The sequence below is a fragment of the Crocuta crocuta genome, unplaced genomic scaffold, assembly GCF_008692635.1.
Source record: "Crocuta crocuta isolate KB4526 unplaced genomic scaffold, BGI_CrCroc_1.0 scaffold138, whole genome shotgun sequence".
NCBI lineage: Eukaryota > Metazoa > Chordata > Mammalia > Carnivora > Hyaenidae > Crocuta > Crocuta crocuta.
The window spans coordinates 426,669-454,481 of NW_027532585.1; the positions used below are offsets into that span (position 1 = coordinate 426,669).

The window sequence follows — 27,813 nt, forward strand, 5'->3', positions numbered from 1 at the left end:
CTACTTCCAGGAGCCTTTGAGTCATGACCACTTGTTACGGGTCTGAGTTTTTCCACGGCGCTTTCCACTACGCCTGGCAAGGCGGGGAAGGCACCGTGCGAAGTACCCGAGGCCAAGGGCAGCTCTGCGACTGGCACGCAGCTTGGGAGCGGGGAGCAGGCCCCGGAAAAAAGAAGGTGGGGGTGAAATGGTGCCTCTCTTGTTCCTTGGAGCCAAATTCTGGCTTTTCTTTCTTCATCTGCGGAGACCTAACTCTGCTGGACCGCAGATGTTTAGAGTGCACTGTGCTCTACAGTTTGCAAAACTTGATGTGCCTTCTCCTGGGCTGTTGCCCTCTGAAGCAGGCAGAGACCAAACCCAAGCCGCTTCCTGCTACCATATTTCCAGGGAGTGTGTGTTTCTGTTTGCGACTTGTTGGTTGTAACTTTTTCCCTTCTCGGGCCTCAGATCAACTGCTGTGCTAACATTGACGTCATACCCAGAAGTGGTGCTTACCTGCCTGTACCACCCTGAAGGATCGCGCTTCCTTCTGGCTATTTCTGCAGCGAGGCAGAAAGAAGCAAAAGAACTAAGAAGCGTCTGCGGCTATATGTGGATGCCAGACTTCCTATTTTAAGTTTGGTTTCAAGAAAGCATTGCTATATTTTATATGCAGGGACCAAAGGGCAGGAGACTCACAAATGACTCAATGCTCCCTTTCCCCCTCTTAAAGAAACAGACTCCCAAGGCTTGATGGCCCGAAATGAGAATTCCATGTAGGAGAAAGAAATACACTTTTATTACCTTCCACCAAAAAAAAAAAAAAAAAAAATTTAAACAGCATGTGTCTAAGAGCTACATTTCTTTCTTTTTTAAAAAATGTTTATTTATTTTTAAGAGAGAGACTGAGTGCGAGTGGGGGAGGGGCAGAGAGAGAGGAGACACAGAATCTGAATCAGGCTCCAGGCTCTGAGTGGTCAGCACAGAACCCGATGTGGGGCTCGAACTCGTAGACTGCGAGATCATGACCTGAGCCGAAATCTGCTCTTTAACTGCCTGAGCCAGCCAGGCGCCCCTAAGAGCTACATTTCTGATGAAAATTTACATAGATTCCTTGTTCCCAGTGCCCAGGTGACTCAGTCTGTTCAGTGCCTGACTCTTGTTTTTGGCTCAGGTCATGATCTCACAGTTTGTGGGATGAGCCCCTAGAGGGGTTCTAGACTGACAGTGCGGAGCCTGCTTGGGATTCTCTCTCTCTCTCTCTCTCTCTCTCTGCTCCTCTCTTCACACTCTCTCTTTCAAAATAAATAAACAAACAAAATTTTAAATCGATTCCTTGTTCACAATGAGTATTAATGTACCCATTTCAGAAATGTGATAACCGAGACCAAAATAGGCTAATTTGTTTAAATGTACCATCAACTATTGGAAAAGTGGGAACTGTAATGCCCAGTCTTCTGTGTCCTTGTGGCCTAATTCCAGGCCATACCCATTTATGGTAAAACAAATAAACCAAAAACCCCACTCTCTACCTTGTTAAGCTCAAGCATTCCAATTAGGCAAAGAGCTAAAATGAATTTGAGGTGCCATCCCTTCCACATGAAACCCAGTGGATGCAGATCTTTCATGACAAAGGAAGATACCACTGGGCTTCGAAACCCACTGGTGTGGTCAGCCGGATGATGTCCCCGCACTGAGGATGTCCACATCTTAATTCCCACGGTCTACGAATATATAACTTTACATGGCAAAGGGGAATTAAGATTGTAGATGGAATTAAGGCTGCTAATCAGCTGACCTTAAAATAGAGGAGATTATCCTAGATTATCCAGGTGAACCCCAAATAATCACAAGAGTCCTTGGAAGTGAAGGAGGGGAGAGAAGAGAGGTCAGGGAAAGGGGGTAGCACGTGAAGACGCCGTGCTAGCTCTGAAGGGCACCACGAGCCAACAAATGTGGCTGCAGAGAAGCCAGGGAATGGATTTTTCCCTAGGACTTCCAGAAAGGAACACACCCCTACAGACACTGTGACCTGAGTCTGGTAAGACCCATGTCAGATGTTTTACCTGCAGAAGTGTAAGGAAATAAACTTGTATTGCCTTAAGCCACTGATTTGGTGGTAATTTATTACAATGGCAACACCGAATCAGTAGGGATCTGCTTATTACTGTGATTTACCCTTTGTTGAAGGATTTTATGAAAGTATCTTGGATGCTAGGAATGTTTCTAGAGTCTGAGATCACTCACTGCAGGAGATCAGTCTGGCTGAGCAAGGCTTGTCCCCAGCCCTTTTCCAAGGCATCTCCACGCTCAAACAGTGCCATGGTATTGGGCGGCCAGCAGCCAGAGCCATGGTCCAGTGTAGGACAGACTCATTAGAAGATGAAGTTAAGGAGCGCTTGGGTAGCTCAGTCGGTTGAGTACCTGGCTCCTGATTTTAGCTCAGGCTATGACCTCATGGTCGTGAGCTCAAGCCCCATGTCAGGCTTGATACTGACAGCATGGAGCCTGCTTGGGATTCTCTCTCTCTCTCTCTCTCTCTCTCTCTCCCTCCTTCTCTCTTTTCCCCTCTTCCACTCTCTTGCACTCTCTCTCTCTCTCAAAATAAATAAATACATATTTTAAAAAAGAAGAAGATTAAGTCAAGAGCTCCCGACATCACAGGAGATTGAGATTCAAATCCCGCTACCTGACAGAGATACATCCACACTGGAAACTCTCAGCCAACCCACACAGCTCTGGTCCCAGCCACAGCCAGACATGCCGCCCAGGTCCTAAAGCTGACGCTATAGTGAACGCGCAATGCCCGTCTCCTCCTGCCCACCGCTGGCACCGAGGACAGATGCATGCTTGTGCCTTTGGGCTTAGGATACCTGGGACCTATAGAAAAAGAGGGAATCCCATGCAGGAAGCATGTGCCTTAGTAATTGCATCCGAGACTGAATCTTTACATCCTAAGGATTTCTTGGGTCTGAGTACAAGGCCGAGGCCTCCGCAGAAATGCTGCCTGAGTGAGTGTTTCCAGCACGGTTTCAGCTGCTGTAGTACAACAGCTGTCAATCTGTCTTCTCCTAGGGTTTCTGGACTTACCTTAACATCTGCCCAGGAGGCACCCATAGCACCTATAACCACAGCTGTTCCACTTTTCTCGGTTATATCTTTGGGTTCCACACAAGATTTTGTTCAGAGAAAAGGTTCATTCGGAGAGGAGTCGGGGAGGGAGTGGACATAATGTGCAAACACTGCTTTACAGAAAAGAACACTGCTATTGAATCCTGGCATCCAACCTGAGTTCTAAGAAGGAGAGTGACACACCCAAGGTCAAAGGCTGCACCGTGACAGGGCAGGTATCTGAAAGGAGATTTTTTTTTTAAATGTAAGTAGAGAGGATAGTATAATGAACCCTCTGTATATAACCCACTTTCGATATTATCAATTGATGGCCATTTCTGTTTTGTTCACATGCTCACTTCCCCGTTGCTACCGAGATTATTTTTGAACCAAATCCTAGATATCAACATTGCGTCACTTAATATTTCGGTTTGAATATCCAAAAGGCAAGGACTGGGAAGAGAATTTTTGAAGCCTAACTCTTGATTCCTTTTGCCCTCTCAGCCTCCCGGCAAAAGGATCAGCATTGCCGAGGGATCGCCTACAATCTGTAAATGAGATCACCACTGCTACCAAGCCTATCGTCTGAAACTCAGTGCCCATAAGACTCAAGTGCCCATAAGACTCACTGAGTGATGGTTAAAATGCTCCCAGAGACTCTGGTTCAGCAGATCACGAAAGGGGGGCTTAAGAATGTGCATGTTTACAGGGGTACCTGGGTGGCTCAGTCCGTTAAGCGTCCGACTTTGGCCCAGGTCATGATCTCACAGTTCGAGGGTTCTAGCTCTGTGTCGGGCTCTGTGCTGACAGCTCAGAGCCTGGAGTCTGTCTTCAGAATCTGTGTCTCTCTCTCTCTCTGTCCCTCCCCTGCTCAGGCTGTCTCTCTCTCTCTCAGAAATATATAAAACATTTTTAAAAATTAAAAAAAAAAGAATGTGCATGTTAGCAAGCGTATTCTGGGTGGACATGCTTTCCAAGCCACATGTCAAGAAACTCTGAAGCAAAGTTCTGCAGCACGGAGCACTGGTTGCCTCCAAAACTGCTGTCTCCTCTCCCTTATTTACTTACTTGCTTACATTCAAGTAATTCATGTAGGTGTGGTCATGTGACACACCCTCGGCCAGTGAGACAGAAAGGGAAGTCAGCTGGGCTTAGGGAGACATTGTCCTCAGTCTTTAGAGAAGACACAAGGTGGCATATCTCCCGTACAGACGTCCCCCTGCCTCTCGACATTGTCTCGAAGTCACCAAGCTTGGTATTGCCACGGCCAGCTTGAACAATGACCAGGACATCAGCCCACAGGCCGCATGTGGGTAAGAGGGGAGATGAAATGTACTAATGAATTACTCGACTTTAACCGTGCCCTTGCTTCTGGATTCCCTGCAGGCGAGAGGATAGACCTATTACTGTTGAGGGTTGCTTGTATTGGGCCATCCGTTACTTGCAGCCAGAAGCTTCCTGAAGACACTGTCAATCTCGGTGATGTTGACAAGTGCTCATTTAGTAGATACCAAACCTAAGGCTGCAGAAAGGGATGAAAACCCATAAAGCAAATGAAAGATCACTTGCTAAGGGAGCCTCTGGACTACAAAAGGCAAATGGGTGCCTGGGACATGCCCCCAGCCCTGTCCACTAAAGAAGGGTCTGCTACCTGTTTGTAGTTTCCTTTAATATTCTGTCGTGGCAACGGTATTTTGCTGTGGCTGAGCCACGTGAATGTGGGAGGCCAGGCTGGAAGCCTGTGCCCAAACTTGCCTGACCCAAAAATACCTAATAAAATGGTCCCTGAGCATCTGCAATCACTGTCCCAAGTGCCCATGGGAGATAAAAATGTATAAGACAGGACCCTGCCTGGAAAGACAGCCTCATGCTAGAGAGGCAAGAAGCAGGGGTGTAGAACCAGGAGTACCAGCAGACACCGGGTGCTGCTGGCATTTGTGCCGGAAGAACGAGAGGGTACAGTATGTATATTAGAAGTGTTTTTTTAGGGGCGCCCGGGTGGCTTAGTCGGTTGAGCGTCCGACTTTCGCTTGGGTCATGATCTCGCGGTTCGTGGGTTCGAGCCCCGCGTCGGGCTCTGTGCTGACAGCCAGCTCAGAGCCTGGAGCCTGTTTCAGAGTCTGTATCTCCCTCTCTCTCTGACCCTCCCCTGCTCACGCTGTCTCTCTCTCTCTCTCCTAGAAATAAATAAAACATTTAAAAAAAAAAAAAAGAAGTGTTTTTTTAGGGGCATCTGGCTGGGTCAGTTGGAAGAGCGTACAACTCTTGATCTCGGGGTCATGAGCTCAAGCCCCACGTAGGGTGGAGAGATTACTTAAGTAACTATAACTGCAGTTATTTCAGTAGACTGAAAGGCACCTCCATTCTATCCCAGGACTTGCTTCTGCCCCACCAGACCAGGCGCCCCTCCCTGGACAGCCAATGCCGCAGTCGGATACGTGGAGAAATCTGGGAAATAAGGCCAGATGCTAGAAATATGCAGGGCTGGCTGGTTAACTGGTGGGGAGAATGTGATATCTCCCTGCACAAAGAAGGCACTAGCTCTTTGCTGGGGGTGTAAGTCTAAATGGAAGTTCATGTATCTGACTTGTTGATGGGCACCCAAGTGGAAGTTCAGGAACACGGGGCCCCTGAATGTTTCCTCATAGAATAACAGGGCCTCTGGTCAGGGCACCCTGACGGTGTAAGCTTTTATACACTCAAGGAGTTTCGTGCAGTCTGTCAAAATCACTTTTGAGTTTCTGCTATGTTGGGGCCCTGTGCAAAGGCAGGTGCCTCATGGTCTCTGTGCTCTTAAGGTCAGACGAGGGAATGGCTACTACATGGTAGAGGCAAAAAGGGAACATTTCATCAGCCCTGCAAGAGGTACAGGGAGATTTTCCAGAAGAAGGAATACCTAAGGTGAGCTGTAGAGTATAAAAGGTGTTACCATTTTAAGATTTCTTCTCTTAGGACATTTTAATAGCTATGCATTTAAAGCATATTACGAAAGGGGCACCTGGGTGGCTCAGTCGGTTGAGCATCCAACTTCGGCTCAGGTCATGATCTCACGGTTCATGGGTTCGAGCCCCACGTCGGGCTCTGTGCTGACAGCTAGCTCAGAGTCTGGAGCCTGCTTCAGATTCTGTGTCTCCCTCTCTCTCTGACCCTCCCCTGCTCACACACTCTCTCTCTCTCTCAGAAATAAATTTAAAAAAAAACATTAAAAAAAATAAAGCATATTACGAAAGAAACATAAATAGCACGCGAAACCCATAACTTCACAGACATTACCCAGGACAAAACAAGGTAGTGCACTGAAATACAAATGAAGTAGTAGAAAGAGAAATAATAAGTAGATAATGGTACAAGGGTCTATAGATAAGGTAAAGGTCTTCAAGGTGGCACACCACTATGTGACATTGCTGAGACGTTGAGCTAAGAAAAGAAGGGAAGTGGACAGGAGAAGGGACGTAGAATGTTCTAGGTAGTGAGAATTAAATCTATTCTTGAGTCTACCTAGGAACGTTTTATGATAGCGAAGTCTATGAGGAACTCACTCAATAAAGATTTCTTGAGCACCTTCAATGCGTTAGGTCCTCCTAGGTGCTGGTAGACAGGTGTGGACAGAAATGACAAATTCCCTGCCTCTCAGAGAATGGGCTGGGGACCACCTACATCAATTACCAAACGAAAGGCAAAGACGATTAGAGCCTGGAGCTGTTTTAATCTTCTAATGCCTGTGTGCTGTCTCTTGGACCAGAGTGTGGTCTCCTTGCAGGCAGAAAACATAGTGTCCCCCAGTGCTGCCAGGCACGGGCTCTGTCCCTGCTGTGCTGACTGTCAGCCCAGGGCTCATCCCTGACACCTTTCTCTTCTCCTGCCAGAAGAGTCCCCTCCCCCGGGACCAGCATCCCTCAGCCCTTCCACCTAGGACCTCACTGCACCTTAAGGTCCTTTTTCCACAGCAGGACAGATCTCAAGGCTTCCCCTGACCACCAGAGACCCGACCCAAAAAGCATGCTCACCTAATGGGTGATCCCGTCAGCTGCCAGCTGGGAAAGGTGGCTAAATATGCCCCACATGACGGAGGCTTGCCCTCCGCCTTCCCCACTCAGCAATCAGATAAAGGAAACCATAAAGGCAACTGAGAAACTTTTTTTAAAGGACCACTATAATATTAGCTAACATTTGTGAGCATTTGCTACCCAGCTGGCACTCTGCTAAGTGGCTTTCGTCTCTTCTCTCGCTTAATCCTCGTATGGATCTTTGTGTGGCTGTTGTCCTTAGCGGACAAAGGAGGAAATGGACTGGGGGTGTCTTACCCTAGCCGGCACCCGGCAGAACCACGTTCACACACAGGCTGTGTCTGCAAACCCAAACCCCTAACCAGTCCACACTGACAAAGAGCTAAGCTTCAAGTTATTATTTTTTTTAATTTATTTTTGAGAGAGAGAGAGAGACAGAGAGAGACAGAGTGCGACCGGGCAAGAGACAGAGAGAGAGAAAGACACAGAAGCTGAAGCAGGTTCCAGGCTCTGAGCTGTCAGCACAGAGCCCCATGCGGGGCTCGAACCCATGAACCGTGAGATCATGACCTGAGTCAAAATCAGATGCTCAACCAACCGAGCCACCCAGCCAGGCACCACTAAGTTCCGTGTATATGCTCTGAACCTGTCAGCAGAAAATATGCCCTGAGGAACCCAGGACCAGTGCCTGGCTCTGCCCTGTGAGTTTAGCCCTCATGCTAATAAAATAAGATGTACTTCACTAGTAAACTCTGAGGAAGTTCTGTTGTTCTGTCGTTGTTGTTGTTATTTGTTAGTTTTTTCTAGAAGGAATCACCACCTTGGGCTCCTCAGAGAAGTCCTCGCATTCCACAAAGGGCTGTCCAAGAGGCGAGGTACATTCCTGAACTGCAACCCATCAAAACTTAGCTGTATGGGCGGAGAGAAATATTTGTAGGCGGAATTCAGGCCTTCAAAGAATTCGGCCGTTACCTCCGCCCATGCTACGATGAAATGTCAGCCTGAACTCAAAATACATGCAGGAAATGTATGGGGGCCACTTTCCACATGACTCCTTGGCCTCATCCAGAATTTCTAGACAGGGCCTTGGAATTTTCCTTGAGTGCACAGACTGCCTGAACGTGCGCTCAGCTCAGCCCGCATTTGAACTTGGCTTTGTCCTAATTTTATGTAAGTCACTGCCTAAATGGGAAGGAGAGCTGGGCCTTCTGGACTGTCTTCCTGGGCAGAAAAATAATCTTCTGCAGGAGTCAGAGCCCAGTATTGGTGTGACCTCGGCATAATGGTTAAAAAATAAAACATTTGAGGGGCGCCTGGGTGGCTTAGTCGGTTAAGCGTCCGACTTTCGCTTGGGTCATGATCTCGCAGGTCGTGGGTTTGAGCCCCGCGTCGGGCTCTGTGCTGACAGCTCAGAGCCCGGAACCCTCCCTCTCTCTCTGACCCTCCCCTGCTCATGCTGTCTCTCTCTCTCTCTCAAAAATAAGCTGACTGCCAGCTCAGAGCCTGGAGCCTGTTTCAGAGTCTGTGACTCCCTCTCTCTCTGACCCTCCCCTGCTCATGCTGTCTCTCTCTCTCTCCTAGAAATAAATAAAAAATAATAATAAGAATAAAAAAATAAAACATTTGATGAACAGCTGCAGTGTTGTGAGGGTCCGGAGGGCTGGGGGAGGGGGGTGATTTACAGGGTGCAGTTCAGTCTACACAATGGTAATGATCACCCAGATGTCTCATGTCCCCGCCAGACAAAATCAGCTTCTGAAGCCCGAGTCTCTGATGTGTCTCTATATTCCTTAGACCAGCTCAAAGCTTCTCGAACTTTGCTACACAGTAGAATCACCCAGGGAACTCTCAAAGTGCCCTGTACCCAGGCCACACCCCTGTATCGATTACATCAGAAACCCTGGGAGCCGCAGCCAAGCATCAATATTTCTTACAGCTCACTAGGAGATTTCCGTGCACAACCAAGATTGAAGATAGTGCCCTAGATCCTTGCCACTCACCCGGTGGTCCATGAACTTAGCAGCGTCTTGAACTCTGATGTGTGGACGAGTCACCCAGCGCCTTCTGTGATGCTGATTCTGACTCAGCAGACCTGGGGTAGGACCTGAGAGGCTTTGCATGTGTAACAGGCTCCCACGTGATGCTGAGGCTACGAGTACAGGAAGCCATATTGGGGACGGCCCAGCCCTAGAGTGGTGGCTCTCCTGGGGCAGCCTTGTCCACCAGGGGACCTTTGGAAGCAGCTGGGGACATTTTCAATTGTCATGACTTGGAAGATGTTACTGGTGTCTAGTCCTGCTTGAACATCCTACTGAGTGTGGGACAGCCCTCGGCAGCAACCACCCAGGCCCCAGGGCCGACGGTGCCAGAGGATGAGAACCCTGCTCTGTCTCCTAGCACAAGACCTCTCGGCAGGAGGCCCTCGGCTGGAGGGAGGGAATACATGAGTGAGCGAATGGCGTATCACCACAGTGATTTGGGACCACTGTGGTCACCAGATAGCTTTCAAGGGATGTATCAAACAGACATACCATCTACCTGCTGGACACGATACAATCAACTACAAACATCTGTTGAGGGCCTACTATACGCAGACTACTGTGCTAAAAAAATAGATCAGGTCCACACCCTGTCCTCAGAGGGCTTGCCCTTAAAAGGCGACAAACATGCCTTGAGCGCTTGCCTGTCCCAGCCGTGAGCAAGCCCTTCCCACACACTATCCCACTGAATCCTTGAGAGGTGGGAACTAGCCTTATACCCATTTTATAGATGAAGAAACTAAAGTTTCACATGATTATGCAACCTGATTGAGTCCCTGAGTAAATAAGTGACAGATTTGAACCCAGATCTGTCCGGCTCAGACACCCAAGCCCTTCTGTAAAGGATGAAATCCTATATGACAAACCGTAATGACAAAAGACATTTGTCTCTGTCTTAGAATTGTGGTCAGACCTCAGAAAAGACTGTTGATACTTGGGTAGGCGGGAGGGAGGGGCTAGGAGGGAGGGTTGAAAGAGCTTCACAAGCATCACATTTGCCTGAGCCTCTGTGGTCTTGAACAAGAAGGTGGTCCCTACGGGGCTGACGAGGAGGGGGAGGGGCAAGGCAGGCAGAGGTCACCCTGGCACAGGACAAGGGATCGAGATTCCGCTCTGTATCTCTCAGCCTCGCTCAAGTTCCTGCCTCGAACCTGTAAAGTCTGGGTCTGCCTCTGTATTTCCACCTTTATCCACATTTTTGTGTCAAAGGAAAAGAGATTTAGAAGAGAAGGCAGAGAATACCCTTCCCTGGACGTAGGAGCGGGGGAAGGAGCGGGAAAGTGTCACCACCTCCCACCCTCCGGTCGGTCAGAGCTGCCAAACCCAGAATGCAAGGGGAGTTCCCGCAAAGCAAAACGTGCTCCTTTGGGGGGGCAATCTCTACAAAATAACTGCTCTCCGCCGAAGATAAAATATGACCCAAAAAAGAGGTATAAACATCAATTCAACACGGAGCCTGGTGGTTTCTAACGGACAAGCTTCCCCTCTTTGTGCAAAAACACAACTAAACCCTGCAATGATCATCAAGAGGGTTTTACCTCCCAAGACCTCATGGCCCAACTGTTTGTAAAGAAAACTTGTAGAGAAACCACTCTGAGGGTTTTCTAGTAAACTGCTCACACAGACAGTCAGCCAGAAGGAGACGAAACTCAGGTTTCAACAGAACTTTCTCTAGCGCTCTCGTCCGAGACTGCCCAATCGCAGCGAATTGGAGAATCTGTGGGGATTCCTCCAACTAGCTTTTCACAGCGGGTTTCCCGCAATCTTCCCGCAAAGGCCACCGGCCACAAGCAAAGGGAAGCCAGAGCCAGCATGACACACAGTCTGCAGCTGATTTTTGTGAGAAAAAGCAGGAGTAAGCTGGCATATGTTCTTTTCTCAGACGTGGTCCGGGGACAAGATCACGTTCAGCCACTTCCACCCCTTTGCAGAAAACAGTCTGTAACATCAGCTGGTACCAGGCTCAGCTGGGTGGCTTCCCGCCCTCGGCAAAGGCGATGCCTACTCACCACAGTGCCAGGGGGTTTGTCGGAAAGAGCATGGTCTTGAGGCCAGAGGAACTGCATTTGACACGAGTTGGACCAGTGGCCCCCTGACGAGCTGTGCATCCTCAGGGAAATCACACACCTTCTCTGGGTATTAAGCTTCTCAACTGTAAAATGAGGAGGCTGAAGGTCCCGCAGTCCTTCTGGTGGTGATATTTCGTGACTATGAATCCCTGAGCCAGGCGTGAGGTGGTCCCGTCTCAAAGGCTGAGCACGCCTGCCACCATGCTTCAGAAACCAGAGGACCTGGCTTCACAGGTGGCCCGGAAAGGCCGTCTGGCCTAGAGCTGAGACCTCACGCCCAGGCTGGGTACTCTCTCCTTCCCCCGCCCCCACCCCCCTCCCTGGAATTCTCACTTTCTGCCAACTCTGGCCATGCATGTTCAAATACCAGGTGCTCGGTCGCTTGCCGGGAAGGGTCTCCTCCTGTAGTCATTGTGCTATGGCGTCTGGCAGTTAGGCAAGGACAGACAGCCCCACCCCTTCCTCTAGGAGGTTTGGGCTGGGCCAGCAGCTAAAACGTCCCGCCAAAGTGGTCGGGCAATCTGTCCCATAAGACGCGCTTGGAGCTGGTGCAGCCCCGGCCGGGCTCACCCACACAGGCGCTCCCTCCCTCCCGCAAATGTTAGGTTTCAACTTCTTTACAGCCACTCTTGGCAAGAGGTTAACCCCAAAGCCCTAGTTCCCCACGCAAGGAATGCATTCCGCTTGTGTGCTGAATGGCTTGACCTTGCATCAAATATAATGTTGCAACATTGAAGCCACCGGGGTAGGGAGGCTGGTGGCTGAAGGAGGGGAGGAATCTTTAGAGGGTAGTGATGTAGTCTAAGGAATCCAAGGCAGATGGAAATGAACTTCAGCAAATTTCCGCTAGTCCATGTGTCAATGCACCAGTGTTTACAAGTAACCTGCCTTAGTAATAGTATTATCATCGGGCGCCTGGGTGGCTTGGTCTGTTAAGTGTCCAACTCAGGCTCAGGTCATGATCTTTTGGGTTCGTGGGTTCCAGCCCTGCGTCGGGCTCTGCATTGACAGCTCAGAGCCTAGAGCCTGCTTTGGGTTCTGTGTCTCCCTCTCTCTCTGCCCCTCCTCCACTATGCCCGCATGTGCGCACTCTCTCTCTCTCCTAAAAATAGACATTAAAAAAATAATAGTATTATAATCATTCAAATTCTGATGGTAATAATAATGATAGTAATAATAAAAACAATTACCCCTGATATTTAAGTGCTTACTGCATGCCAGGCAGGAACTCTGCTAAGCTCTTTACACATATTATTTTTATGTAGTCTCCATAATAGCTCCATGTGAGAAAGCCTAGCATCATACACACTTTACAGGCAAGGAAACTGAGGCTCAGAGTGGCTAAGGAAATTGCTTTGAGGCTAATGGCAGAACCCGAATTGAGACCCAGCATCTGCTGTTAAGTCCTGCCTGACCCGATCTTCCAGGACAGGAAGCCTCCAACTCACCTGATAGCCAGTTGGGTTGAATTATTCAGCAAGTGCTTATGGAGTTCCCACTGTATGCCACGCAGAGTATCAGGTGCTGAATAACCAAGAGCTTTGTCTGCAAGGCTCACGTTCCCAAAGAAACAAGATGGTGACTTATTCCCATGGCCACAGGCCAAGACCCCCCCCCCCCGCACANCACAGAGAATTCAGAATCATAACCCAACTCCTGATCCCATGCTGGAGGAGGGGGGAGGAGGGAGAGACCCCTGGAGAAGCCCTAGTGAGGAGACAGGCGCTGGTGAATAACCAGACCCCTCCAGGGCGTGTGAGCACTGAGCTAGGAGTCAGCAAACCTCATGCATTGCTCACCTGCAGCGGGTCAACCCAACTACCAATTTACCCCAACCCTCCTTCCAACGGCAGAGCCTGCCTGCACGCTCAGCTCTGCTCTGACACAAGAGATCTTGGCTTCCTTTCCGCGCACCCGGCCTTGGTGCTCGTTTGCTGGGTGAGCCAGTCATGGGGATGGAGCTGTCTGTGGGGTTCCCTGCACTGCAGGGACCTTGTTCATGGGTCTCTAAGAGCCCACAGGCCCCAGCTCTATACTAGTCATAGCTACCAGCTATTGAAAGCTGGCGTTGTGCAGAGGACTCTGTGTCTTGCTTCCTGGAATCCCCATTTAAATGCCCCTTTAAGTCCCAGGAGACATCAGTGGCCCTGTTTACCTATGAAGACGCAGAGGCTGGGCGCAGTCACAAGACCAACCATCTGGGCCCTGACGGTAAAGATCTGTATTTGAATTCAGGTGGCCTAACGGGCCCCCACCCTCCGGTCTGATTTCATCTTCAGCCTCACTTCCGGCCCCTCTTCCTCTGGCCCTCCTGGCTTGTCTGGGGCAGCTTGGGGGGTGCCCTACTTTCCTGCTTGCCCAGGATAGGGGCTCCTGGCCTGAAAACTCACCCCTGACCCGAGTCTGCTGTGCACTGTGGTCCTTTGCAAAAGGAAAGGCCATTAAAAGTATCAGTACCCAGACCTGTGCCAGCGGCTTCCCTGGAAACAGAAACACTTTCACAGTCGGCGTGTGAATCAGCAGGCTGCTAAAATATTTAACGCCAGGGCGACTTTACAGGCCGTGAGAAGAAAGGGGGGGGCTGAGCTGCAGTCGGCTGGGGACCTGCTGACCCCCCACACCCATGGGAAATCTCCCCCACCCCACCAGTTTCTCAGACCAAGGACGATGCAGAGATGCAAATGGAAGACCCATCTCTGCTCTGAACCCATTTCTGCTCCCTCGCAGGTGTGGCCAGTGGGGATGCGTGGGCAGGGAGGCTTCTAGATTAAGCGCCACTGTTTAGACTGGGTTACCTGAGGCCCCCTCACCAGGCTGGGGAGTGAAGTCACACTGGCTAAGCCAAGGCTGGCCCAGCGGCAAACCTCCTTGGCTTCGGGACTGAGACGCCTTCTGCTGATCGGTGTTGCTGGGCAGTTATTTTGTGACAATGGCCCGGTCTCAGCTCCATAGACAGAGCCACCTGCCTTTCCCACTTCAGAGCCCAGGGCAGCAAGAAGGAAACTAATGCTCGCTCACCTCCACCAGGCACCCTGCCACCAAGCAGGGTTTCACACACAGAACCCCATGGAATCCCCACTGGCTCTGATGGTGACAATTCATCTCTTCTGTACACAGGAAGAAACTATGTCTGAGAGTCGGGCTGTCCCACACAGAAGCCCCTGGCTCCTCTTGGCTCTTCCCAACTTCAATTTTAAATAATCAAAGCTCAGGACAGTTCACCATTCAATTCCTCAGTGGCCCTGAACCACGTTGCCCTGAAACTGATCCGCGGTTTTCAAGTGACTTGATTTCAGGTGCTCAGTAGCCACAGGTATCTGGGGTCAGCCATCTTGGACAGTGGAGACAGAGAACATTCCTATCATGATAGAAAGTTCTAGTGGATGGCGCTGATGGGGAGAGGAACTTCTCCAAGTATCCACCTTGCCAATAAGTTAATGGGTTGAGATCTAAGCTCATGTGTGGAAACCTTTCTGGTGCCGGCTCCAGGTCTCATTAGCTCTCCGACCTTGAACAAGGCATGCCACCTTTTGGAGCCTCACTTCCTCCTCTGCAACAGGCGTCTACAAACAGCACCTACTGACGGTTGAGGTGTCAGAGAAAGAAGATGCTGGATGCGAAGGTACTCTGGCCCAGAAGGAGGAATAAGTGAAAGGAAACTCATATTGACTTCTTATTTTGTGTCAGACACTCCAGACAGAGCAACTCATGTAATCCTAACCACGCTGGGAGGGCTATGTGCTCCCGTTTTACAGGTGAGTGAACAGGTTCAGAAGATGATGCCCCCAAGGTCAGAGAGCTAGAACTTGAGCTGGAACCTGAGGTCTGTCCACTTTGAGGCCTGTGCTTATGCCATGCTAGAACAGAGAATTCTTCTCTCCAAAACCCAGAAGCAGATCTTGGGGCCCTGGCATTGCTGGGAAACAGAGCCCCCTCCCCTAGGGAAGCGTCCCTGGCTCAGTTCAGGCATCGGGGATGGGGTGGGGGTGGGGGAGAATGTGCCACCAGAGGCCATCAAGGCCCAGAATCTGATACTAGTTCTCTGCCAGTTACTTCCTCTCCCTTCCCTGTTCTGAGCCCTCGGGTTCCCTTCTAGCAATAACCAGCCAGAGTCCAAAATGTCCATTTCTTGGGCCGCCTGGGTGGCCCAGTCGGTTAAGCGTCCAACCCTCGATTGTGGCCCAGGTCATGATCTCACGGTTTGTGAAATCGAGCCCCGAGTCAGCTCTGCACTGACAGCACGGAGCGTGCCTGGGATTCTCTCTCTCTCTCTCTCTCTCTCTCTCTCTCTCTCTGCCCCTTCCCTGTCCACAGTCTTTCACTCTCTCTCTCTCCATAAGTAAATAAACTTTAAAAAATAAATAAGATATCCACTTCTCGATCACTGCTGCATAGCACTGGGACTTCCACCCCTGACAGTAATGAGAGGTCCCAGGAAGGGCAGCCAGGCCGGTGCAGACACATTCATTGGGAAAATCACCACCCAGCCCTGAACCTGACCCCGGTTTTTCAAGCAGCAGCAAGCGGCTCTTCCTCATCTTGGCTCCAGGTGCCACAGGGCAGAGGGGCTCGGAAACCGAGAAGGGCCAGAGGCCAAGGCAGGAAATCCAGCCCACCATGGCGAGGAGGCTGCCAGCCTTCACGTGGGCGCCCCAGAAGCCAGCATTCCAATGGGACCTGGCGTTTTTCCAAGGGACAGCTTCACCTCCAGGAAAATTCATTTTAATTATGGAGCACAAAGGCTTCAGAACATAAAGGCTACATTTTAAAAGGTCCTTTGACTTTTATATGTGATGGCTCACAATGACTGAAGCTGTGGATGATACTATAAATCCACATCATTTGTGGAGTCCTCAGATCCTACGCACCTTTGAACCACGTAACAAACTCTCCGGGAGCTGAGCAGCTTTAGACATGATAGACAATGGAGGCACGGACAGGCCGGGCAGCGGAAAACGACTCTGGTCCAGTGTCAGACTCCGTGTTCCTGCGGGGGCTGTGACTATCCCATTTAGAGACTGTGGCCACATTTTCCTTTTGCTTAATTGCCAGGATGCTTTTGAATAAATACATATAAAATTGTAATAGTAGTTACCATTTTTGCTATCATTATTTATTTATTATATGGTTTATTACCATACACCGGACGTCATACCAGACGCTTTAGAAACATTCTAATTTTATCCTAACTCCAACCCTAACAGAGAAGTGGTTTTTTGGGTTGTTTTCTCCCCATTTGATAGTTATGAGGAGATCAAAAAGTTGAGCAGCATATCCAAGGCCGCACAGCCAGTGAGAGGCCGCTGGGATGTGAACGGGTGTGTCTCACTCGGCCCTCTCCTGTTTGGGAAGAACGCAGCTCCAAGTAAAAGGAGTGCCAGAGGAGGTCTGTAACGGCCAACCCTTCTCCAAAGGGAGTTTAAAGTAATAGAACCAAAAGAATATGAACTTGAACCCAGAAGGATCTTGGTGGAAAGAGGGATCTGTCGTCCTGGCTTTACCTCCTAAGAGAACTACGCTCGAATGCTTTTTTTTTTTCTCGCTCTCTCTTTCTTAATTTACACAGCTGTAGCCATCCTCAAAACCTTATTCTTAAACTCAAAAACACGGTGTCACAGCTGGTAATTTTAAAAGGAGGAGGAGGAGAGAGAAGGAAGAGATGGAGACTGAGTGGGAAGCCAACGTGGGAGGAAGGGTAAAAATGATCCAAAGCCCACTGTCAAGGCCAGCTAGGACTTCCTCGGCACAATGCCAGCTGTCTCCCTCCCCTCTCCCTCCTGACCTCCCTCAACTTTTCAACCCAACTGCCCTTCACGGGTTAGCTTAGGTCTACTGTAGGACCCTGAGCATCTGGGAATAATTAAATTCTCTCAACATGCACTAAAATAATTGGAAATGATAGCTTTCCAACTGTTTCCCCCAAATGGAAAAGAAAAAGACCCCTGTAAATAAATATTCAGCAAAAAGCAAGCTCGGTGATATCCAAGATATTTTTGGGTTTAGTTTTCCAAGTTGGATATAGTTGGATTTAGTTTTCCAGAACTACATACCTGACCATCAGTGGTGTGTCATCAAAATGCCAAATTCTGGATTTTCCAGCCACAAGGAGGAGAGTCATATGTGTGCAAAGTTGAAATCAAAGTCAAGCACCTTCTGCAGAAGAATCTAAAGATAAGGGGAGGCCGCCTGCGGGCCCCACACTCTCCCACAGGCAGAGACCACACAGTGTAGAAATCAACTCCTGTGGCTCAGAACTGGGGGCACACGGACCCCTCAGGTGTGGGGTGGTGGCGAAGCCACAGGATACCCAAGACACATCCACCAGCAGCGCCAATTTGGCTTCAAAATGTGGGAAATAAAGCAATAACCATGCCTGTGCTCCTGACATCTACATGTGTATGGGGTCGGGTTATCAAACTATCCTGTCACCGAAGCAGAAAAGACGCATTTCTAAGATACTGAACCTGATCGTAGTATCAGCTCTGTTCAAGACTACAGAATCTCCAAAACCCAATAAATTCAACAGAAGCACAGTACTTGGTAACCAACGAGAGAGTAGAAAATCTGGCTTTGATATGCCTTCCTCTTGCCATCACAACTCAAAACATTAGATTTTTAATTGGAATATGATACAATATGGCACCCGGTTACAGATACTCAGAAGTATCTTTGGCAGTAAAATGCAATCTCACAAACTTCCAAGTTGAAGCAGATCCCTGTGGGCTACACAGTAGGGGTAAGAAAGAATTCACTCTGTTCAGCCAGTACGATATTTTAGCAGACAAGGAATTCAGTCTAGAAAAGAAAGGCAGCCAGGTTGGAATGTCAACTTGAGGAGAACAGTTGCACGGGAAGACATGAGGGCCATTCGGTTCACTGCACGAGGAAAAGCCACCCCACAGAGAAAGGTGACAGGGAACCCGACAGCCACCGAGCAGCAGAATGTACAAGTATTTCACTGGAATCTATGATTTCAGCCCTCACAGCAACTCCACGAATCACTGTTGTCGTCCCCTTCTACAGATGGGAAAACTGAGGCTATGTATGTAACTAAGGAGCAGAGCTGGGCTGTGAATCTGGGGCCCCTGCTCTGACCTTTATCACCACCCCAGCCCCTGGTAGCATCTGCTGTAGTGTGGCCACCCCACTTGCCCCAGACTACTGCTGCATGTCACTTTCACGGGCCACACCTTCTAGTCCCAGGCTGTACGCCCCCTTCGCGGAACTTTCTCTGAGGCCTGCCCAGGTCCACAGCACGGCTCCCACGTGGCAAAAGGATTCACCAAAGGTACTGAGCCTCTTCCTCAAGGCAAAGAAGTGTTTCCAACATTTGTGTTAAAACTGCCGGAATGAGGGGTGGCTCAGTCGGTTGAGTGTCTGACTCTTGATTTTGTCTCAGGTCATGATCTCGGGGTTTGTGGGTTCGAGCCCCAATGCTGGTGCAGAGTCTACTTGGGATTCTCTCTCCCTCTCTCTGCCCTTCCCCTATACTCTCTCAAAATAAATAAATAACCTTTAAAAAAAACACCTCATAGGAACGAGGTTGCTGGGCAGAGAAATGTGGGCATATGGGGTCCCCATGGGAAGGTGTGGACTTCTGGATCACTGTCGACAGGTGTCAGAGCTCCGGGAGGGGCTGTGGTGTCCAATAGGTCAGCCCCCACCCCCAACGTGGCTGTTGGACACTTGGAATGTGGCTGGTCCACACTGAGTGCAGTGGCAATAAAATACACACCAGCTCTCAAAGACTTAGTATGAAAACAAAAATGCAGAATATCAAATTAATCATCTTTATATCAATCACATGTTAGAATGATAATATCTGTGATATATTGGGTTAAATAAAATAGATTATTGAAACTCATGGTACCTGTTTCTTTTTAGTTTTGACTGTGGCTAGTAGAAACTTTAAGATTACATTTGTGGCTTGTGTCCTAATTCTGCTGGAAAGAGCTGGTCTCTATCTTCTGGAAATCTCTGATGGTTCTGCCAAGTGTAAGCTGGAATCTGTCGTAAACTATTTGCTCAGAGGTTGCTGCCCCCGGGTCCCCCTCGAGGGAGGGGAACCAGAGTTCACCCTACCCAGCAGGATGGAGGAGAGAGTCCATTCACAATTCTTTCTGGAAATCCTCAGCCAATGAGATTGGGATAGGCCTTTTCCCCAAGAACCCAAAGTACAGGAAAAGCCAGCCCTCCTCCTCATTTCCTTCAAGCACAAGGACAAGGATAAGACAGGTTCTGGAGCCAAATGATCTAAACAGAAATAGACGGTGAGCCACCCATGCAAGCCAAGGATGCAAAAGCCACACACGTGTAATTTTAAAAGTTTTGGTAGCCACATTAGAAATAGGAAAAAAAATACTCAAATGAAATGTAATAATATATTCCAACCCAATATATCAAAAATATTATTATCTTAACAGATATTAACATAAAAATTATTAGCGATGTATCTTGTGGGTTTTTTTCATGTGAAATCTTCAACATCTGGTATGTATTTTAATTTTTTTAACATTTATTTGTTTTTGAGAGAGAGTGAGAGAGAGAGAGAGCACAAGCAGGGAAGGGGCAGAGAGAAAGAGGGAGACACAGAATCCAAAGCAGGCTCCAGGCTCTGAGCTGTCAATGCAGAGCTTGATTGATGTGGGGCTCGAATCATGAACCGTGAGATCATGACCTGAGCCGAAGTCAGACGCTTAATCGACTGAGCCACCCAGGCGCTCCACCAGTCTGTATTTTACACTCACAGTGCATTACCATGCACATGTGACAAACGGCTGTCAAGTCAGATGGTACACCTCTAAGAGATTCTAAGAGTCTACCACCCTGCAGACCCTCCATCAGAGCAATGGGAACAGAGATACTACTCATCACCTAAATGTTAGTGCTCAATAAACTGTGATCAAGTCATACCACTTCAGCCAAGACATGTTTGCAGAGTTTTGACGGCAGGGGGCAAAACACTCTACATATGTTTAAATAGAAAAAAAAGAGTGGATAAAAATACACAGAATAAGGGGCGCCTGGGGGGCTCAGTCGGTTAAGCGTCCGACTTTGGCTCAGGTCAACATCTTGCGGTTTGCGAGTTCAAGCCCTGCCTTGGGCTTTGTGCTGACAGCTCATCAGAGCCTGGAGGCTGCTTCAGATTCTGTCTGTCTGTCTGTCTGTCTCTCTGCCTCTCCCCTGTTCATTCTGTCTCTCAAAAGTAAATAAATATTTTTTAAAAATACACAAAATAACAAGTAACAGTAATCATTAGGTGGTGTGGTTGTAGAGTTTTCTCTTATTCTTTATACTTTTCTAATATTAATTTAGAAATTATGATTTTAAATGTTTAAATGATTACAACAATGAACCATGAAATATTTATTGAGCTACCACATGCCTGGTCCCGAGTTCTCCAAGAATGTGATAAAGCCTCCAGGGCCATTGAGAAGGGCACTAATATGTCATTTGTGGGGAGGGAGAGGATTTTCCTAGCTAGAGATCCCTCCTGCACTTTAACTGAGAGTATAAAAAACACACACTGGTAAGGGCTGGGGGTGGCGGGGATTACATGCTAGTCAGCAGCAGAGACAAGTGTCCAGTGCACACATTACACTTGCATCTGCCCAGGGCAGCACGTGCCTGCTTCTCGCTGGCGCAGCATTTTAAGAGGTGCCCTTGTAGGGCAGGAAAGGCAGCTGGGTGTCGGTGGAAGTGCTCAGACTCGAAAAACAGGTGATTGTGCATTCTTTCCACACGTGCAAAATATGAATCAAATCATTTATGAAATGCCTGCAGCTGTTTGGTAGGCAACTGGGCTGCCACAGGTACTAATTTAAAGTCCACCCTGCTACACACACACACACACACATGTGTGCGCGCACACACATGCATATACACACGCACGCACACACGCACGTGCACACACACGTGCACACGCGCGCGCGCGCACACACACACACATACACACACAGCACCGGAACAGCCAAAGGTCCAGGGATGTTCACATTTCCCCAGGAAGGTCAAACTTCTGAGCAGCTGCTCTTCTACAGCCACAGGTGGTACTTCAGTGAGGAAAGAAGCGGCAGACGCATGTCTCACAAATGTGAGGGTCCGGGATTCACAGTGACACCTGTCACTTGCTTCCTAATCTCGAGATCTCTATGGACTGTGACTGGGGTTGGTGAGTAGACATTCCTGCTTCGGAGATTAAATCAGTGTTGAGCCCATTGGCCTCAGAAGGCAATGCGCCAGATTAGTGGTTGTCTAGGGCTGGCGGGGGCTGGGGTGTGATATCTCAGGGATGCAGGGTTTCTTGAGGAGGATGACAATGTTCTAAGATGGACTGTAGTGATGGTGCACAACTGTGAATTTACTAAAAGCCACCACATTGTACAGTTCAAATGAGCATACTCTATGTCATGTGAATTACATCTCAATAAAGCTGTTGTTGTTTTTTTAAGGTGATAAACTCAGATGTGAAATTCACTCCATCCCCTTTATAACAATGGATCCCTCAGTCATCTTGGGCGCTGCCTCACCCATATGACGAGTGGGAAAGGCTGTTTGCTTCTTTCTTATATAAGGACTCGTGTGTCAGCAGAACTCTCTTCTGCAAAACACCCAGGGTGTCTCTGCCAGAGGAAGGCCTCATGGTTCTCCAAAGGCCGATACCTTTTTACTAACCTTTCTGCTCCTCCCACACTTTTGGCCTCGTCTGAAACAACGTTGCCCAGGACATTTCCGGCATCCTTCTCAGGAACTGAAGGCGACATCGATGGATCAGTCTCGGGGCTCTTTCTGGGATAACATAAAGAAAGCAATAGATGGTAAGAAGCTAAGAATTTGTCTCCGCATCCTACTGAATAAAGCCCACTTCCCAATTAAAGCTTTAAGTGGGTACCACCCCCAAATCCCTAGACAAAATCACCTTCCGGCAGTCAGCGGCTTTGAGATGCCTTTGGATCATTTGGGCCTCTCTGTATAAATAAATCCAGATTCAAAAGCAGATGTATCTGGGCACCAGGAAAACATACGATTGACTCTAACGTCTGACCCAAGAGCGTGCCGCCATCCAGTAAACACTCCACGCTTTTCAGACAGTTTTCGTTAAGTGAATGGAAGGACACGCCAAACAAACCGCTCACCGCTTCCAGCATTTTGCTCACATTTTTGAGACTCTCCGCACACTCAGAGGTGGCAAGCTGGTCAATTTCAACAGTTAGGTATGGACAACTTAGCTTTTTTTTAAAGAAAAAAAACAAACCCCGTCTAATTCACTGACTCTTAAAAACCCAGGATGGGAATCACTTGTGACGCTGGCCCCGCATTCCCCTGGGCGTTTGGCCTGGTCTATACCTTTCGGTGTGGAGCGCTCCTGGGGCCAGGTTTTGCAGCAGCGGGTCCTGAGGTCCGTCAGGCGCTGGAGGTGAGGAGACTGGCAGCTTGCCGCCCCCGGCAGGAGTGGGGGGCGCAGGGCCTGGCTGCTCCTCTGCCAGCCGGTGCACCGACAGGCTCTCCTCCGTGCCCGGGGCCCCATCAGAGCAGCCTGGGGCCCCGCCCATCCCTGGCCACACTGGCCCAGGAGCAGCACCCGAGGACATCCTTGTAGTACCTGTCTCGGGCTGGTCAGCAGACACCCATGCCCTGGTCTCAGCTGGGCTCAGAGTGACGTCACCCTCTGCCTCGCCAGCAGCTCCTGCCGCCGAGCTGGGCTCCAGGGGAGTGGCTGCGACTTCCCCAGCCTGTGGCTCTGGGGCCCGCTCCTGGCCTGGGGAGTTTCTCGAGATCCCAGCATTACCTCCATGCCTCTGCTCAGCCCCAAGTGTGTCGGGGGTCCAGGGCGCACTGACGGCTGCAGCCACAAGCGGAACAGCCCCACGGGGAGAAGGTGCTCCCAGGGCACAGGTGAACACTGGCATGTCACTGGGACCCCCTGTGTGAGCACAGCCCCAGGCACTGTCATCCTCTCTGGGTTGACTGTCGCCCGTGGAGGCTTCCTGGTGGTACATTCCAGGGGGATTTCTGTCTTCTGGAGCTGAGGCCCCTTCTCCGTGGCTCTGGGGAGCCACCTGGAAGTCAGCAGCTTTTCCCATGGGCGTGCACGATACAGCTGCTGGAGAGGAGAGACCCGAAGCTGATTCCCGCTGGCCCCCGCCCTGCTGTGAGGGGGGCTGGCCCCCAGGCCCCGGCTCAAACTCCGCAGCCCTCTCTGGCTTCTCACTGTCCTGCACCATCCGTAGGACACCGGTCGTTTCCTGTCCCACGCTGGCACCTGGCAGGTTCTGCTCTGCGACTGGGGCTGCCAGACCCGGCAGCTTTCCTGGGCCGGGCTCCTGGGGCGCCAGACAAGGGATCTCAGCCTCCATAGGCAGCTCGTGCATCTTTTCCCTTGTGCCCATCCTAAGTCCAGCGGGCAGGGCAGGGGGAGGGGCGATGGCCGCTCCTTGAGTCTCGTCTGGAGAGGACCCCGCGAGGTCCTTGCCCTGCACACTCCCCTCGGACCCCCGCTTTTCTCCTGCTGCACTCTGGGGCCGATCCGCAGTCACAGCTCTGAGCACAGACTTCTCAAAGATCTTGGTGATGTGCTCCCTGAAGTCAGGGAGCCCAGCGATCACGCCCATGCCCGTCTTCTTAGAGCTTGCATCCACACCACCTGAGGTGCCCCTCCTGGGATCCTTAGGAGGTTCCACCATCCTCTCCCCGCTGCCCTCCATCTCCCTTAGGGCATCATCACCTGCCATGCTTCCCTCACTGGCAGGGCACGCTGGCATCTCCCCCGGCTGGGTGCCTGCACCAGGCGCTCTCGCCCCCTCCTCCCCTATCGTCTGCTCACTCTCGGTCAGAAGCGGCATCCTGTCCAGGTAGGGGACAGAGCCCACAGTTCCCTCAAAGCTTCCGGCTTTGGAGCTTCCATTGCTGGCTTGTGCCACAGAGATTTCCCCACCGGCAGCTCCTGGTGGTGAGAGAGAGGCCAGCAAGCCGGCAGAAATCTTCATGGGGGTAGCATGCTCCAGGGCAGGCAGAGGCTCTTCCATGAGACAAGGGCCTGCCCCTTTCCCAGCAGCACCAGCAAGATCCAGGTAGGGGGTGTCCGGGGAGGCCTCTTCTCGTGGCCCCAGTAGTAGGCGGCTCTTTGGGCTGGGGACAGCCTGTGCTGCAGAAGTATCCACCTTGCTGCTGGGAATCAAGCCCAGCTCTCTGGCCGGTAGCAACGCATCCTGGCAGCTGGCCGGACACAACTCTACTTGGTAGGGCCCCCCGGGGGCAAAGGTAGAAGCTTCCTTCCCGGGGGAGGCGCCCTGCTCAGAATGAAGGAAGCCGCCCCACGCAGCAGCTCCCGCTGACCCCTCCAGTGCCCGCTGCTCCCCCAGGTCTCCTTCCTCAGCGTGCCCACCGGCCTCCGCAGCGCCCTCATCAGCACCTCGATCCTGGGCCACTGGGCAACTTCCAAGAAGCCCCTGGGCCTCTGCATCCAGGGCCGTGGGCTGCTCCATGTCCTTCGGCGCGGCCGGCGCCGGTCGCTGCCTGGCTCCCTGGCTTTCACCCCACGCCTCTCTGTCTGGGGCATCCTGGGTGGGTGTGACCCCGAGGCTGGCGGGCGCTGGGGCTGGCGTCCCGTGAGCTGCGTCCAGGAGAGCGCCTGAGTCAGGCCCACAAGGTGGGGTCCCCGCTGTGTTCCCACTTGCCTTCTCCATCTTACCCAAGCCCTGGAGCGGGGGCCGAGCGTCAGCTGCTTTTGAAACTCCTGCATCACGGAGACAAGCTTCTTCACGCCGACTGCTGGCTTTGGACACACCTGCCGGTTCCTGCCGGAACTCGCTCGGCCCCTGCGTGGCACAGAAGGTCTCCGATCCGCTCAAGACATCTGCGGGGCGAGGGTCCTTCGAAGTGTCTGCCGCGGGAGGGGGGGGCCCGGAAGGCGGGCCGCTGCCTGCTTCCTCTGGCCCATTCTGCCCCAGCGCTGGCAGCTCCGGTCCTACGGGGGCCGTTGGCTCCGGCTGCTGGGTGGCAGGACGTTCTGGAACTGTGTCCTTGGGAGCTGAACTTGGGGCATCAGCCAGACTGTCTTTGGGGAGCACAGCCTGAAGCCCTGTTCTGGAAGCTTGCTCCTCTGTGCCCTGAGTGGGCAAGCACGCACCCTCCAGAGGCCTCACAGGCCTTTGAGGAGCATCTGAGCCTGTGTTCGTAACGCCTAGACCCCCTGGGTAAGTGTCCTCCTCGTGTTCACAGTGCTGGGGCTTCTCCCAGGACATGTCCCCGATGGACGCTTCCGGGTCTGCCTGCAGTGGCTGGAGAGGGTTCTCAGAAGATGCTGAGGGGCCCTCAGAAGCAGCCCCCTGTGCCCGGTGGTCCCCCAGGCAGGGCGGCTTTCCCTGCTGATCTTGCTCCAGGCTGAGCATCGGGAGCCCAGGGTGCATGGCCAAATTCTCCCCACTGCCCAAGTCCCCATCAGCATGGACTTCCTGACCAGCCGCCTCATGCCCCAGCCCACCAGGCTGGCCTGGCGATGTCAGCAAGCCATCCCCGTCACAGCTGCCGGGCCCTGGCACAGACGGGGGGCGCCTCATCTCTGTCTCTGATGTGTTCTCGGCCTCCTGGGCCTTGGGGCTGACCTCTGCAGCATGAGCTGACAGGAAATCTGCTCTCTCAGATTCTAAAGCAGGAAGACGGTCCATTCTTTCCAATCCCCCAGTGTCCTGAAGGGTGTCAGGACACTGAGTCTGCAGCCCCGGCCCCTCCCGGACGGCTTCTTCGGGAAGAATGTGCTCACCACTTCCGTCTGGCGCAGGTGGCAGGAGGAGACCCGCCGCAGGGAGCTTGTGCTGTGAGCCAGAGGCCCAGGCCACACGGGCCTCCCCCATCACCCCGCAGGCCGCCGAGCTCCAAGCTGCCTCTTTCGATGGAGAGCCAGGCCTGCCGGTGGGACCAGGACCCTCCTTCTTGAGGGGCTGTGCTGAGTCCGTGCCAGAATGCACAGTGCTCTCTGTGTCATGGCTCCGCTCGGAAACCTCGTCTTTTTCTGCCTCTGAGTCGGACTGGTAGCTGAAGGCCCCGGGGGGCTCTCCCGGTGAGCTCTCAGGAGCTCTGCTGTCAAGTGGCTCTGGGACCTCTTCCTGTCCCCTGGGTTTGGCCCCAGGTAGTCTGCTCTCTTCCTCAGCTTCTGATGGGCTTTCAGGGGTCATGGCTTCATCCTTTGGCCCCGGTGAGCTTCTGGCACTTTCACCTGATGCACAGGGTGGGGCAGGGGGCGGTACCCCTTGTTGGACTTCATGGTCCCTCATTGAAAGCTCTCCCCTGTCCTCCTGGGGCCGAGGGTCAAGACCCTCTGCAGGGCTCCCTTCTAGACCTTCTCCCTCATTTCTGAGACCTGCTGCGTGCTTCCCCCATCCCCCCACCCCCATGTCTGCTGGCCCTCTGGCCGGACCCGTAAGAACTGGCATTGCAGCCCCGGAAACCACCTCTCTGGTGGGCCAGCTGGGCTCTTCTGCAGCAGCACCGGCCCCAGCAGCTGGCTGCCCAGTGGAGCCTGAAGGTGGACGTACTTCTTCTGTCGGGGCCGGTGGGGAAGGCTCTGCGCTCACAAGCGAAGCCCCTGAGAGCAGGTTGCCTGTACTGGGATTGCTTCCCTGGCCCTCTGTCTGCAAGGGCCCCTGAGCACCACTGGCATCCACGGCCTCCTTCCCAGAGTCCTGGGGTCCGGGAGCCAGGGCGGGACTCGGTGGAGCCCTGGGCAGCTCTGTGTGTGCCAGACGTGCTCCCATTTGCTGCTGGCAGCTTTCCCGGGAACCTGTGCCGGCTTCGGGCGCAGCCCCTGAATTGCTTTCGGTGGCAGGGCAGATCCTGAGGAGTCCTGAGTCATCAGCTAAAGCCTGAAGCCCTACCTCCACTTGGCACATTTCTCTGTCTAAGGCCCTGGGCGCTGGGTCTTCTGGGGTCAGGGTCTCGTGTTTGGTGGGGGACTCCTCCAGGCCAGCTGAGCTCTCCTCGTCTGTCTGAGCTGCAGCTGGTACAGAAGCCGCCCCCTGCCTGCACTCTACGAAGGGAAGGCCACCTGCCTCTTTCCCTTGGGACTCGAAGCCACCAGGCTGGCCATCTTTTCCGCACAGCTGTCCCTTCATCAGCTCTTGAGGGGGTGCTGGTGACATTGCTGGCAACTGGTCAGTGCAACTGGAGGAAGACAATTTATGTCCGTCTTCCTTCAGGTCTCCCCCTCTGTCCTGGGCAGTGGGGACGATGGCACCCACGTTGCATTGAGTAGAACTGTCTCCTTCAGAGACACGTGCTATTGGGGCATCCCCATGGGCATGTGGGGAAGGTTCCTTCCTGGGGTGTTGAATAGGGGGCCAGTCTTCAGGTGCTACTCCGGGGCTTGCCAGGCAACCTTCTGGGGGGCCCTCGGCAAAGGGCGTGGAGGCTGGGGGGCACCCGTGCTCCCAGGACACTGGTGGCCAGGGCAGTGGCGAAGCTTCTGGGCCCCAGGCTTCCTGGGGGCATTTGCTCGGCTCTGTCACCTCTGGGAACACGAAGCACGGATCCAGGCTGGCAGAGCCTTCAGAAGTGGGGCGGGAGCCTCGGTGCCCGGCACTGCCAACAATGAAAACATTTGGTGTTTCATTCATT

The 27,813-nt window shown here is 51.7% G+C and overlaps 1 protein-coding gene across 7 annotated transcripts in view; it reads right to left on the minus strand.

Annotated features, from left to right (window-relative positions):
• The window catches only part of TACC2 (transforming acidic coiled-coil containing protein 2), a 204,041-nt gene that overhangs the window by 130,378 nt on the left and 45,850 nt on the right, over nt 1-27,813 (minus strand). For all 7 annotated transcript variants that reach the window (XM_077779596.1, XM_077779591.1, XM_077779592.1 and 4 more), the window contains exons 4-5: nt 22,549-27,777; nt 21,877-21,990 (exon numbers count right to left, since the gene is read on the minus strand). In XM_077779596.1, coding sequence (XP_077635722.1) covers nt 21,877-21,990; nt 22,549-27,777 — 5,343 coding nt within the window. The remainder of the gene's footprint in view (nt 1-21,876; nt 21,991-22,548; nt 27,778-27,813) is intronic.